Source organism: Plodia interpunctella, chromosome 9 (genome assembly GCF_027563975.2).
Source record: "Plodia interpunctella isolate USDA-ARS_2022_Savannah chromosome 9, ilPloInte3.2, whole genome shotgun sequence".
NCBI classification, from domain to species: Eukaryota; Metazoa; Arthropoda; class Insecta; order Lepidoptera; family Pyralidae; genus Plodia; species Plodia interpunctella.
Genome location: NC_071302.1, coordinates 6,078,355 through 6,094,241, shown reverse-complemented (window position 1 = coordinate 6,094,241; position 15,887 = coordinate 6,078,355). Strand labels below are relative to the sequence as shown.

General features: G+C 33.0%; 1 protein-coding gene across 2 annotated transcripts; it reads left to right on the top strand.

The window, feature by feature from the left end:
- Nucleotides 1–1,480: 1,480 nt before the first annotated feature.
- Nucleotides 1,481–10,838, top strand: LOC128672563 (luciferin 4-monooxygenase-like). Of its 2 annotated transcripts, XM_053749799.2 has the most exons (9): nt 1,485–2,406; nt 2,677–2,884; nt 3,729–4,041; nt 4,567–4,726; nt 5,201–5,346; nt 5,633–5,765; nt 6,148–6,369; nt 7,474–7,644; nt 9,847–10,834. In XM_053749799.2, the coding sequence occupies exons 1-9, from the start codon at nt 2,290–2,292 to the stop codon at nt 9,973–9,975; spliced, it is 1,599 nt and encodes a 532-aa protein (XP_053605774.1). In that variant the 5' UTR covers nt 1,485–2,289; the 3' UTR covers nt 9,976–10,834. The 2 variants fall into 2 exon arrangements, with proteins under 2 accessions (XP_053605775.1, XP_053605774.1); XM_053749800.2 differs by lacking the exons at nt 4,567–4,726; nt 5,201–5,346 and having other exon boundaries at nt 1,481–2,406; nt 9,847–10,838.
- Nucleotides 10,839–15,887: the final 5,049 nt, after the last annotated feature.

Genomic DNA, 15,887 nt, shown 5'->3' with positions numbered 1-15,887 from the left:
ATAACTTCTTAGTTAACTTGAACAAAACCATATCTTGATTTATGAATTTTTCTTAAGTAGATAGATGAATACGTCAAAATCTTTGACATTGTCTTACATAGGAGTGGTGTCTTATGTGAATGCATTTATAAATTTATTATTATTTTATCAGTAAGATTTAGTATTTTATTAGTTCCCATTAAAATATAATTGAAGCGTGTTTTGACCTCAAGATTTGTGACATCATGTCGTTTCCACGGTTATAAAAAGCATATATTTTTTCTTTTTAACACTGTATCTGATTTCACTTGTTGGCAACTGCTCTTTACTAATATATATCGTGGAATTCAATAGGAATATCAAATGAGATCTGTCCTCAATATCTAAACATGGTAGGTATTTAAAGTATACTGGTAACAAGCGAAAACGAATGAACACCTAATTTACGAGAATTTTACTACGATATCGACTGGTTATTTTAAACAAAGATTAAAAGCACACCAGCAATGCAATTTTAAAATGTATATAATAAAATTCAAAGGCAGTAGGTAGTCAGATTTAAATTACAATAGTACGGATTTATTCGGCTTTGTGTATAATAGGATTTTGTACGAATTTTATTGGATACTCTGTAAAGCAATCATTTGTTAGCGTTTCCACGCGCACATTTTAAATATAAATCTATATCAAATTAACGACTGAATTTTAAATGATATCTAATAATTAATTATTTTATTCTCAGAATATTGAGACCTTTTATAGTCCTGTCCAATATGAAGTCCGTTTTTTCATACGAAACCTATTACAGTAGGTAAGTACTTATTGTTTAAAATAAATCAGGCTTTGGTTTCCATTTCCTTCAAAGTCTACAGTAATTTTCTATGTAAGTTCCTATCTATAATTTATATTACTATACAATCAATAAAACCCATGGTAAGATTGATTATATAACAAGTGGGTTGCGCCGTCAACTTTAATGTGCAAAAAAACGTAAAGTACGCCATTTTGTGCAAATGTTAGCAGTGTGCACGTTAAAATCAACGTCAAAGTTGATAATGCAACTCACCCTAAGACAGAACCGCGCGCGCCATTTCTAAATCCATAGATTTAGAAAGCAAGTAGTAAGTTAGTCTTAGGGCATACCCTAAGAATTATAGGAAGAAACAATCTGTATTGCAGACAACGTCAAAATAACGCATCTGTGATTTTATCTTTATTATTCAACTTATTACAACAACAAAAATTCTAAGAAATTCATCATTTCGATAAAACATTATTTTTCTAAGAACTAAATTCGGTATAGTACGCAAGTATTTACTACTATTTGTCATCAGTAACATGTTAGTAGTACAAGTAAATAAAAATGACTAATGTTCGTCTATGGAAATATACGACGCGTAATTTAATTATCGCCTGATTACGATCACAATGGGCAATTTCTTTCTAACTAGTTCAGTGACGTTAGTGTTCAAACTGTGGTAGAGTGCAAAGGTATTCTTATATTTTTCCAAGAGCGGTCATAAGTAATCTGGATAATATCTAATTTTGTCAAAATGCCATTTTTATTTATTTTTAAAAATACAAAAATAATTGATACTAAACTAAACTATAAAATAAATAAAAAAATATAAAATTAACGAAATCAATCACAAATGCCCGCAACCACAAATATACCCGGTGTAAAAGTGGCCATTACCCTCGCTGTGTCCTCCTTTTTTGGAAGTCAGTTGAAAAACAATATATAAAACAATCATAGTACAACTACTGCCATTAAATTATACAGACTCAAAGTTTTTACTCACTATAGTTTTAAAATCAAGAAAACAAATGATGTCTTATAAACCAACGCGCAAAAACCACTAACTACTTATCTATTATGTACTTTTTGATAAGGTTCGAATGTGTTAAAAGTATTACTATTATAAATTACTAGATGTTGCCCGGCGCTTCGATCCCGTGGTAATTTTGATACAAAATATAGCCTATAACAGTCTTGTATAAAATGTACCTTTCTAATGGTGAAAGAATTTTTGAAATCGGTTCAGTAGTTTCGGAGATTACCCGCCTCAAACATACAAACTCACAAAGTCACAAACTCACAAATGCTTCCCTCTTTATAATAATAGTACGTATAGATTAGAATAGTAAACAATTATGAATAACGATAGTGTTATGATTCAATTGTCTTCATCACACATTTATCACCTACTTTATAAAGGATCTCAGTATTTTTCGATTCATTATTGCACGTAGCGTTGATCTGCTCAGACCTATTTACAAAATTTTGTTTATTTTAATTTTATTTACAAAATGTATAATAATAATCTCATTGTGTATGGAGATCAGACAGTGCAAGTGCCCGCTCATTTGAACTTCGGAAAATTCATGCTAGACAAGTTACGTCTGTACAAAAATGAAATCGCTCTCGTAAGTATTCTATTTCCATTCCATTTAAACCATGAATTAAGTTTCATATTAAATAAAATGAATCAGTATGTATTTAATCAAAATCTAATCCATTCCTAGTAAGATTCATTTATAACAATGCTTGTCAAATGTAACTAATATCCCACACACTATAGTAGTTGCTTATCAGCTATTTAAAATACATAAACTTTGATAAAGAAATTCATATTAACATGACCCTAACGTAATGAGATGAAAAAATATCATTAATTAAAAGTAGTAATATTATAGGAAAACGCAGACACCCATGAGACATTAACCTATGAGGAGCTAACTCAATACGCAGTCGGCCTGTCCTGTGCTCTAAAGAAACTAGGGGTAGGTTTAGGAGACACGGTGGCCTTGGGCTCTGAGAAGCGCCTTGAGTTCGTGCCATCAGCCTTGGCAATCATCTTCACGGGCGCTACATACACGCCGTATGACTTGAAGAGTGGCAGAGGTACAATCGCTTATTACTTTATTGGTTGACTAGTTACAAACTGGGCTAAGCTAAGCCCCGTTGGTATTTCAAGTATAGCAGAATTTAGTCATCGTACTTATTATGAATCTTATCGTAATAAGTATCGACCCCTTATAAAGTGGGATAAGGGTAGGTGTGCTAGGGGTCAAAATGAAAATGAAAATCAAATCATTTATTCAGAAATTAGGCCTTCACAGGCACTTTTTCACGTCATATTCTAAATTAAATGATGTTTACCAAAGCTACAAACTACTAGCATTTCGGAACGACCACTGCTGAGAAGAAATGCCGAAAGAAACTAATTCAAACAGTGTTGGTCCCTATTATGCCAGAAGGGCTTACAATTTTTCAAATATAAATTTATGTATAATTTTTTATCAGTAATATAATAATGTAAGTACGCAATGAAGTACATGGTCAAAAGGTATACTGAAACATATTATGATTGTGATCAAGTGCTGATGAAAGGAAAATGTATATATATGTATATACATACGCGTAGGATATGCTATTCTGTAATATTGTGCACGTATACAAAATTTCATCGAAATCCGTTCAGAAAACTTTGCGAGAAAGAGTAAACATATATTTTCATTATCAGATTCAATTTTTCTTTTTTATATATGAAAAGTCCCAAATCGTTTTTGAAAACAAGCAACGTCATAGAAATATAATGATAGTGAAATATTTTTTTTATTATATATATTTTTAGATAGATTATTTTACATAGTCAAAACACAATTTTTGCATGTTTACAAATTGGTCTGAGTTATATAGTCTGCTTAATATTAAACACATTTGAAAGCGCTTTGATATTTTCCAGCGATACTCAAACACAAACTGAGCATCACGAAGCCGAAATATTTTATCTGCACCAATTTATTTTGGAATACATACGAGGATTTGTTGAAAACATTTGACTGCATAAAACATTTTATAACTTTGGATGAAAAAACGGACAGTTTGATTTCTGTGAAGAGTATTTTGTCCCATGTGGATGTGAATAATTTTGAGCCGGAGAGGGTCCGCGGCCAAGATGATGTGGCCTTTGTATTGTATTCTTCTGGCACCACTGGTATGCCTAAAGGAGTTCAGCTGACACACCTTAATTGTATACTGAACAGTTTACCACACGAGTAAGTACCAAACATAAGTATTATTTTTTCGCATATTTTTATTATTATTTTATTTCCTCGCAGGATTCTGCTAGGTAATAAAATAATAATAAAAACAAAGCTGGTGCTAATCAGTACCAACTTTGTTTCACATACAACATACTACTTATACAAGATAGTTTTTCACATGATAGCTAGATAAAAATGATTATTGAAGTGTTTATTATATAATACATATTTTTACTGGCTTTTGCCCTTGGTTTCGCCCATACGAATTTCCCACTTACCATAATATCCTATATATCCTTCTTCGCGTTCCTCGTTATTTACGCGAAATTTCTTCACCTGTATGGTTGTTGCTGGTTAATAAGTAACTGCTATATGAATGTGGTTTGTGGCATGTTTTTTGTATCTTTGTATCAGTAATATTAATCCTACTATACAGCAATGTAATTAAGGGTATTTTAAATAAGCCCACATCTCTTTTACATAATTTTGTGCAATTAAGTTTTCATAAATATATAACACATCAGGTTAATTTCTTAGCTTCCAAGACAGCTCGTTAGCGACTGGCTTCGTGTACGGGGAGTGGTATCATAATTACGACACTTTCATGACGTATAAATTCCTCTCGGCCGGTCGGAAAATGGTGTACATTAACGAACCGACACTCGACGGCTTCCTCCGATGTGTTGACGAATGCAAGGTAATGTATTAAATTAATTTAAGAGTAAATAGTTTCGATCGTCATTTTTTATTTTTTTATTTATTTTGCTCATGTGAAGTGCAAGGCGCCTCCGCCAAGGGACACTATCACATTTTTATTAATTTCTTTTTATTTATTAGCGAAAAATAAAGTAAAGAATTCATCTTAACAAACTATATTAGGTACACTAAGTAAAAGATTTGATTTTATTAGAAAATATCACAGTTTTCCCTTACACAATGTAACCACAATTTACTACGCAGATTTCGCAATATTGCAATACTAACAAAGTAGTATTACAAATTCTACGATAGCATCTGTCTCATCTAAGCATCATCCCATTTCTCTATAGACCATCGAAGCCCAGGGTCCGCTATAAGCATACTTTATAAAGATGACTATTGTAGTCGCCTTACAGACGTAGAGGATTTGAATAAATAAAATAATTCAAAATAAATAAATTACAAATTACAGGTAAACGTCGCAATGATAGTACCCTCCCTTGTTGGGTTCTGTTCAAAAGCTGAAAACATTAGTCGATACAATCTGGAATCTCTCAAAATTGTGTACTCGCGTTCGTCACCTCTCCATATCAAGACTATAGAAAATGTAAAAAGACGGTAGGTTTTCATTACGATAATTTTAAATAGTATCAATAAATAAATAATATCAATAGAGATTAGGGAGAACAAAGACTTTCAACATTGCACGGAAAGAAATAGGAAAGTTATTCGGAAATTCCCAAAATTAAATCCTCAAGTTTCCGAGCAATATTCGAAGAATTTTTTTACTTACAATCTATATAAACTTCTGTGAACAAATAATTTTTCAGGAGAAGACTTTAACCTAATAAAAAAAATTATACGTAAACACAAGCATAACTATGAACAGTATATCCTTTTTCAGGTTTCCTAATCTCCAGAATATTCTACAAGGGTACGGAATGACTGAATGCGGTGAACCCACGTCTGAAAGCTGGGGTACTAAAGGACCAAGACCCGGCAGCGTGGGCATGCCATCTCCAGGCCTTATCATTAAAGTAAGTTTTACGTTTGCGATAGAAAATGTAAACATATTAGCAAAAGTTCCATAACTATATACAATTTATTTGTATATAATTTGTATTTTAGTGTAATGATGCCATAAATGAATTTATTTTTTTATTGTACTAAATATCAATATAAATATATATCAATACATTTAGTACAAATTAATTTATGGCAATTACTTTTAGTATTGAAAATTTTAAATGTTAGTTCATATTAAAAAATACAAATATTTACAGAAAAAATATTACGATCGAAAATACCTACTTCTGTTAACCAATTTTTTAAATTCAATCTTTGACCGTCTATGTAGTAGGTACATCAAAGTAAAACATAATATCCTCAATATGCATAATCGAAATATTCTATTTTTAGATCGTGGATCCACAAACAAATGAAATAGTGGGGCCAAATACACAGGGAGAAATCCGCGTTGCTGGCCCAGTATTTATGAAAGGCTATATAGGAATCGATCCGGCAACGTATTTGGATGAACAGGGATTTTTCAAAACCGGCGACCTCGGATATTATGATGAAGACAAATACTTTTTCATTGTGGACAGAATGAAGGAAATTATCGTGTACGATGGGTATAAGGTAACCTAGTAATTTGAGAGAGATTTCGCCCATAACGTTGATCCCGTGATCTATGCCCGAAATCTGGCTGAAAATTGAATTCGGGATAAAATTAATATTTTTGTAAATCAAATTATCAAATGTATATCCAAATTACATATCAACAATTATATAATTGTTGATATGTAATTTGATATACATTTGTGATATACTGTTGTTTCTTGTAATTCCTTCTCTACATAATAATATTATTATGTAGAGAAGGAATTACAAGAACTTGTCCCAAAATCCTAAAATTACACTTTTTAATTTCACACAGAAATTCTGGTGACAATGACAATAATATCTGATCACTAGACTAAAATAATAACTTTTCCTCCTATAATAAACAAGAACACCCCATTAATATGCCAGAATAGGGCGTGGTGTTAGCAAGCCATACCGTGCGAGTTAGCCACAATGCCAAATGGATTACGAAGTCACGCCTGGCGTCTGGAACTCCGTCACTGCAAGTTGACTGTCGTAAATAGAGCTACCTTGTATGCAGGCATCCCATATGAAGCTATTGGTGACGGTTATCTACTGTCTTCGCTTGGATACTGATTATATAATACTTCTAACAGCTTTATATGTATTATATATATCAACTAGCAACTTTTTATCTTCTAGCAAACTGTGTTTCTAGTACTTTTAGCAAATTATTTTCTAAACCTACTAAAAATTAATATTTAGTAAATGATAAAAAGTAGTAAATTAAGTACCTCAATTTTCAACTTCTCCAAAAATTAAATATCAGGCCGATTACTTCAATTTCAAGAATAGGTATAGTCCTACTCTCCCTCTCTCTATCTTCGCATCTTCTCGGTTGTGATTGGGGCTGTGATACTGCGAAGCGGGATCAGTGGAAATGCAATCTTAATTTTTTAAAGATTTGGCTCGAATTTTGCCTGCCTGACGTCAACCCTCTTTGGGAATGCAGAATTTCCAGCTATATATATTTTATGTCATTTATAAGTCGCCCTGTATGATATCAATTAGAAGATATGGAGTAGTTCTATTCTAAGGCTGAACCACAAACTTCCTTGCCACCAATATTTATTAAAAACTATTTAATTTGTATCCCAGGTCGCCCCACTAGAGCTGGAGTCTATACTGCTGGCGCATCCTAAAGTCCTAGAAGCAGCTGTCGTGGGCAAGATAGTTCCAGATTTTGGTGAGGAACCCACGGCGTTTGTGGTGAAACAACCGGGAGTCGACGTCACCGAGACGGAACTAGTGGATTATGTGGCAGCTGAGGTATTTAGCCATGTTTGTGTGTTTTCTTAAAATCCAAAGATACCTTCAGTATTAGAGTCCAAAATCGAATACAAACATTAAACGTGCGTAGAAAAAAATCTCCACAAAATAAGAAATAAAATAAGTAATTTCTAAAAATTTCATTTTTGCTACAATCTTTTATAGTTGTCGGAGACATCTTATTGCATTTAATATGTCACAAAAAAATCATGTTCGTGCAGTAAAGTTGAGTTCCCACATCTGGAACTGTTAGTGGATGCACTATCAGGTCATGCGTATCATAATAATGCATTGTCATCCAAACTAAACGCGTGTACAAAATTTCAGCTCAATCGTTGAAGATATCTGCTTCAAACTTGAGTTGCAAGATTCCAGCCGAGATATAGGGACATAGCGACATACCTTGAAGTTAAATTAAAGTTATATAATATAATGAAATAAATAATATACCTAATGACCTCTCTCAATTTTCGTGTTCGCAATTTCGTTGTGATGCCGTAAAACACGGGGTTATTATAAAAATATCTAAAACTTTTAAAGATGCCTATGTCATCATTTAGCCTATGATGACATAACAACTGGAGTAAAATACCAACAAAACAAATGGGATACAATTTTTTATAATTAAGTACGGCTATTCTAGGATCGAAAATTGATGGTTAAGTAACAATTGTAAATACCTGCCATCTTGTATTATTAGTCAGTATTAAAGAACTGTAAATAGTCAAAATAGATACCGAGGTCGATAGCCAAAGTATGTTGGGTCTTTCTGTAAAAGACGTGTATTATAAACTGCGATAGTGACATAGCAATCTTTAGCTTAAAGTATGCTTTAACTTTTTTGAATATTATCTGGTACCAGAGCCATAAGGTAAATAGTGATAAACAGCGATGATATACAAAATATTTCCTATCTCTGATGTTCCATTGATAGATTCTATACCGAAATTGATCAGTATTTAGTATTTAGAACTTTATTATTTCATTCACTTAGAAGAAAACAGACGGATTAAGTATATATCGAGCCCCTACATTTTATTATTTCCAAATAAAACACTAAGCACATTAAGTGGCTGAAAACGAAATTAGTTTCAGAGTGAAAGAGCTTAAACGCGATTATGATGTGGTAACTCATTTCGTAATACCCTTGCATAAACGAGCGATAGTAGGTACAGTCAACAATGTAATTATAATTCGGTCAAAATCTATAATTATATGTATAAAATACTAATTTGTATGACGATGATTATTATGAAAGCGGTGGTGGTCGAGTGATTAAGACCGCCACCTGAGATCGAAATGTCCCAGATTCGAACCCTACTCGTGCCATATGAGTTTATATACCTATCTGACTCATTGACCACCAGTTTCTTCCGGTGAAGTAAGACATCGTGAGTAAACCTGCACACTGGTTCACAGTTTTAGTATACTAGTGTGTACGCGACTACTTGCCACTAGATGTCGGTGAATAAAATCTGACATCAGTGTTAGCAATTACACACTCAATAAGAAAGAAACAAGATCACAAAAGCATTTAAATTTTTGATTTGTGTAATGCGGTAAACATTATCATATTGTGTTTTTTTTTTAATTTGCGTAGAATGCAGACTTTAAAAAATGTGGGGTTTAAAAACCATTCAGCTTCATAGTGATCCAACGTAATACGCAATCGTCTACGTGTGACCTGGATACCTAATCGTGTCGTTGGCTATACCTACCCAAATATATCTAGATATAGATTATCATCAACGTAGCTGCCAAATCCAATCCTGTATACGTTATAGCCATTTCCATCCGATAATCTGGCTAACATCTGTTATCGATATGCCAAACATTTCAAATAAACAGTGTGAAGTCTGCTATCCTGTTTATTGGACAAGTGAGACGGGTGACGTGACGCTGATAACGTAATTTAGCTAACTACTTATATAATACGTAATAGTAGTATTTATCTACCATCAGGCAGATTCGTTGTAAAACGCTGTCCCCGGGCTTCGCGGCGTCACAGTCTCGAACGGAAGGTATTACACGTCGATGAGAGAGTTGATACTAACAGATAAATATATCGAGTATTCCATAACTGAAGTATGTTTTAAATTATGATAATGTGTATAGCTATACATAGTGTATTTATTTATATACCTTGTGATTCTCATTATATCTATATGCTATACAAATTCACTCATCATAAAAATTCCTCAGGTATCACCATACATGCAACTTCGTGGAGGAGTCAGGTTCATCGATAAAATACCAAGAAACACCAGAGGGAAGGTCCTCCGACGCAACCTCAGAGAAATATTGAATGGAGGAATCAATTTTAATTCATAATGAATTGACTCATTAAGAAAATAATTACCGAAGCTTATCAAAACAATTCTCACATTATAAATTGTCAGTCTCTTTGTTATGACGCAGTTATTGCCCGACATAAATATTTCTACTGCTAAAGTTGAATAAACGCTAAATTGGTGTTTACTTGTAATTAACTTTTGTAATTATTTAATTGCTTCATTATTATTTTACTTACTTTACCTAGTGCTAACCTGACTCACTAGTACTTACGCTAGTAAGTTATAAATAACAACTTATGGCGGTCAAATTGTTGATGTAGATATTTTGATAAGTTTAATTCACATCACATTAGCAAAAGATGAATGAATCACGAAAATAAAACTAACAAGATTGGTCGTCGATGACGACGACTTCAAAAGGTGATTAAGCTAATGAACTAACAACCCATAGATTAAAGTTAGTAAATTAAAGAAGCACCTCATTTTTTCGGTGACCACACATGTCGACAAATGTCCAATGCTGAAATGGTGAAAAAAAAAATTAGTTTTTTTTTCGGGTTCAATATCAAACTAGCTTTTGCCGCGGCTTCGCTGCGTTTATTTCGTGTCTATTATTTATATCTCGAGTTCTGAGTAACGTATCGCAATGAAACATATATCATGTTTTGAAACCTTTCGCTGTACAACTGTAAAAACCGCATTCATCCATACAGTAGTTTTTGCCTGATGTGGGAACAAACATACAGGCAGAAAGACAAACATTAAAAAAATGTTTTGGCTTCTATTATTCCCTCATAATTATTTTTCTTTATTATATCCTATTACATACAGGCTCACTTACAATTTTATTATAATTGTACCCATCCATGATTTGTGATTTGTGATTTGTCCTAATATATTTATTTATTTTATTTATTTATTTATCCATACATATACATAGATTTGATTTTTTATGCTATTTGTAATATTATAGGTAGATGTTTGCTAGAAAATAATTTTCAATAAACAATACACCCTCAGATTTAGGTCATAACTCGTGGGTAGATTTATAGAAAATTATTATGAATACCTAGTGCGAAAATACATTTTACGCAAAATGACACAATGTGACCTTTACTTTTAACGCTACGCATTTCAATAAAAAATACCTACTTCTGAGTAGTGTTACATATAAATACTATTTCGACATTAACAAATCCTTATTGTGAACTGGAATTTGCCCACGACTTTGTATCCGTGGAATTTACAATTCTTAGCAGGGAGTTTCGAGCATTGTAAGTATATATTTTGCACCCACATAGCATTCTCTGTACGACCCAAAGGTTGACTGTTAGATAACGATACTTTTACAAATTGTGCTGTGCAATAAAGTTTAAAATATATAAATCACAACTATAAAAACAACATCACATCAATTTTTCCTTTACCGTGATTCACACGCAAACATAAAGAAAAATCTCATACAATTCTTAAACATTATTTTAAGTAAGTATAATATAGAGGCATAGACTTGGGTACAGTTTTATCAAGTACTAGATGCTGCAAGAGCACGGCCCAGGGCAAACGAAAAACCTACGGCTCTTTCCAATTCTTCAATCATTTAGGTAATTTTGGTGTTTGTTTGGTTCGGAAATGAAAGAAGAAAAAACCAAAACTTATATAATACGTATAGAGATTGATCTACGGTCAAAAACAGATCATCTTCCATACAGCAGGGTTATTTTTTGATCGAGTGTTCTGTATTAGACTTACGGTCATCTTTCTGTCGTCTTATAATTTCAGACGACGCAATGTTTATTTCGTCTTCAGCTCTTACGACCCTCAGGAGAAAAGACAAAGTGAAGTGACGAATTCTACTAACAATTTTTTATTTATATCTGTAATCAAAATAAAATGGTAATTAAATAACCATGTACATTCCAGCGCATTTTATCCAAAATTGTCCTATTCTATATAATACTACTATTTGCATTAGCATTTTTTTAATGAAACTCTTTACATTTAAATTGACTGGTTCTACCTCAGAGCAATTTAGCCGTACCTCTTCCAGAATAGTCCCTCCGGCCTGTAATAGGTACCTACAAGGTCTGAGCAGACGAAGTACTTTATAATAGCGGATCAATTGCCAAAAATATGATATTCTTCAAGATTTTCTTATTCTAAAAACACACGACTAAAGATCGCATATCGTGTGTGTTGACCCAGCAGTAAATGTTTTACGAACCTTCAAGATTTAAGTCCACCGGCGCAGCGCAGCGCAAATAAAGTGCCTCGTCTGCACTGGCCTTAGAAGGAAATCGAGTTAAACAGGCGTGATTGACTTAATTGTGGTAAAGCTTTATTTCCGAGATTAAAGAATTCGCTTTGAGGGCCGAAGTAACTAGATTACTCGCGCTAGAAAACAGGGACGGAAAGCGAAAATTAGAAAGTGCCAGCGAACAAAACAATATATTTTTAATTTCTCGTCGTCTTTTTATTAAGTTTTAATTAATATTAGTTTGCTTCAATTTACTTCTTTTTACATATAAATAAATTAAAAAATCTAATCGTTATTCAGATAACAATATACTGCATTAGGCAACATAGCGACCTCTAGAGGTAGCCTACTTCGTCTCGATGCTTACTGAAAAAAATCTCTGTATAAGGATTTTCGTACGCAACTATATACTCCTAGTGTATACATTTAAAAAAATATATGCTTTTAAATATTTTATACACCCTCACCAATCAAACCATACGCTTCACAGTGATATTTGTGGTATTTTCCCACCACATTTAATATTTCCGATGCGGAAAATAGAGGCGAAGACTTCATTAATTTGCCACTTTGAAAATTGAATCACTTAATAGCGACGCCAGGGTAAGCGAGAACGCATTGGCAGCCTCGTAATTGCGGGAACACCTTTGAAACGCTGGAATGAGGCAATTAAGTCCCTTCATTGGAGTGTTTACCCTGATTTTTATAACTATTCCCTGTCTGTGTGTTACATGAATCTAATTTTACGAGATGACACGTTGTCGTTGTGTTTCGTAGGCATCATAGTTAACATGGAGTGACGGAGAGATTTGTAATGATGATGTAAGTAAAATGTTGATATAATTAAAGTAACTGAAAGATTTCGAGTCATAAGTTCGTATCAAACAGATAAGTCTTAACGAAAAATAATACCGTACACACCTTATACCAGAAGTACTGGACCACTGTTATTAATCTTATTACACTTATACACTTTCAAAACTTCGTACTATTTTCTATTAAGCAATAAAGTCACTAGTATCTCTATCACCCTGATTTTAATACCCAATACATGGGTATACCTGAAGGGATACGGCTAAATTTTATGGTCAGCCGCGGCTATGTTTATAAACTATTATCTTGCAGCATTTACTATGAGTTTAATGGTATCGGTGCCATTTATGAGTCGTTTTGTGGCTAATAAAGTGTGGGGTAAATCCCCATGGATACGTCAATATTCGCGTATAAATATTTAATAGCACTGATTTCATAACATATGTCGGATATATCTGATAATTCAGTTGCATGGCGGTTAATTATGAATATTTCAATATTCAATAAAACATTTGCTAATTATTTTTTCTTCACAATCACTTGAATTTTCAACCTATTAAGGCGAATACTTAAACTTAAATAAAACTTAATATTTTTACGCATACTAATGACTTTACGCACACCATATGCAAATATCGAGTCCAGCCTTCAGGTTCAGGCTCCCGTTCCGCGACGCTCTCGGTTTTACAAAAAAATTTTTGTCACGACCAAGAGTGTAACGGAAAAACAAATTTCAAAATTAGTTAAAGTAAAATATTAGTGCCTAACGTAAACTAGTTTTTCATGTAAAACATCATTCACTACCTACAAAGTTAAGCTACAATGCTCCGTTATTATGATTTTTTGTTTGGAGTGCATGCGGGAAGCGGAAAATTCAAATTTCATTTTGTAATAAGTGGCTCGGGGTTATGAGAGTACAGTGCGTATTTCTTGCAGGAATTGTGTCCACAATCTACTGCTTTTGAATGTTACGCCACCCAATGAAGTCGGCAGCTCCAAAATAGAGCTGAAAATATAAAAAATTACACGCTTCACTTTTCCATTTAAAACTTTATTGCACAGCTTAAAAGTTAACAATAGAAAAAATATTGTGTTTTCTTTCTAATTTTAATACAACTAAAATATTACCATATGGATATGGTAATATTTTAAAATTTGTTTTTCCGTTACGCTCTTGGCCGTGACAAATAAATTGTTGTAAAACCGAGAGCGTTGCGGAACGAAAACCTGAACCTGAAAGCTGGACTCGATATCAGCTTGTATTTAACTTTATAGTGTGAAAGACCCAATTACGATACGAGTAAATCCCTTCCACAAACCTTATGCAGTCGTGTCCATACCATTTCGCTTGGACATAGCGTCATTTAATTAATGAAGTAGGTATCTTCTAAACGCGACCGACGGTCATCACAGGCCGATATGACCAGGAATAACGGGAATGAGTGAACCAAATAAAATAAATCCAGTAATCCTCCCTAACACCATGGATTTTGAATGGCTTAACGTCGTCGCTTAGGTAGAATAGCTGTGAATGACGCACATACGCCAGTTGTTATAGGATTTTACAAAGTTGGCATTTATAGTATTCTGTACTGAATCTCCCTTTCTTCTTCAGTCATAAAGAGTCTGAGCCCATGATACATTAAAACAGTTATTTAAATATTTAAACTTAGGTATATGAATGGTTCCGTATAAATGACTTTCGGCAAACACTATAAGAGCAAAACTTATTCTATTAATAAAACTCTATCACATAATTTAATAGATAAACATATAAATTTAATAATGCATAATGTATTTTTAAAACTATAATGCTTAATTATCCGATTGTTGACATTTTATTACTACATAGTTTAATTGAATGTTAAGTCAGATACGTTGTAATAAATATTTGCCTTATCATATTGTGAGAAGCAATTAATGGCTTTGTTTTCTGATTACTTTAATTTAGAAAAATAACAATCAATGCGAATAAAAGTGACAATATATATTTATAATGCGAAAATTAATTTGCTTTTTGCTTCGTCACGATTTGATTCGTCATGTTATGTACTGTAAATTTTTGGTAAAAGTACGAAATTCAAGTGGGAAATTGTTGAAAAAGCATACGAAGAATTCATATTGTCACAGGATAAACTATGATATTATCAATGTAATAATCTCTAAAATCCTAAAACGTATTTTTGGAAGCGTGTAAAAAGTAATGAGGATCCAGCATTATCCGAACGGAACATAAGTTATTATGGAAACAAGATAACCGCAAGATTGCTGCAAGAAAGCTGCAAACATCAATATTAATGAGTAGGGGAACCTCTCCCCTCTCTATTGAAGTCGGGAAAGCGGGAAACCTAGTGAGGCTACAATTAGTATTTAGTTTAAAATTTAATACTTTGATACATCTAGGTCATATTGTATACATTTAGTTCAAATTTGTCCTCAGTTTGTAAAATAAATAGCCTATATATATGCAAATATTTTTAGAGGTTCCTTAAATGTTAGTAAATACTTGAAGATTTTATAATAAGTTATGTATCTAGATATCAATTACCATTGTCATAGAAAATAAGGAATATATTAATGTACGAAATCCAATGTTAGTAAATGCATTTAAGATTTCTGGTGATGTAAAGACACATAAATTAACCCTAATAGCATGACACTCCTTTTGTGGCAGTGGAGTGTCAACCGATAATGTTCAGATAAGATTTCCACCAAAGTTAGGCTGCAGTCAGAAAGGGCTCTAAGCCTGGACATAAAGACCGATGATAGCTAATGAAGCGTGAACAGTGTTATCTCCGTGAATATGAGTAGTTTGCCATAAAACCGTCAGTGCGGTACACTAGCGTACTGACGTCCTAGATGTTCATCACTATATACTA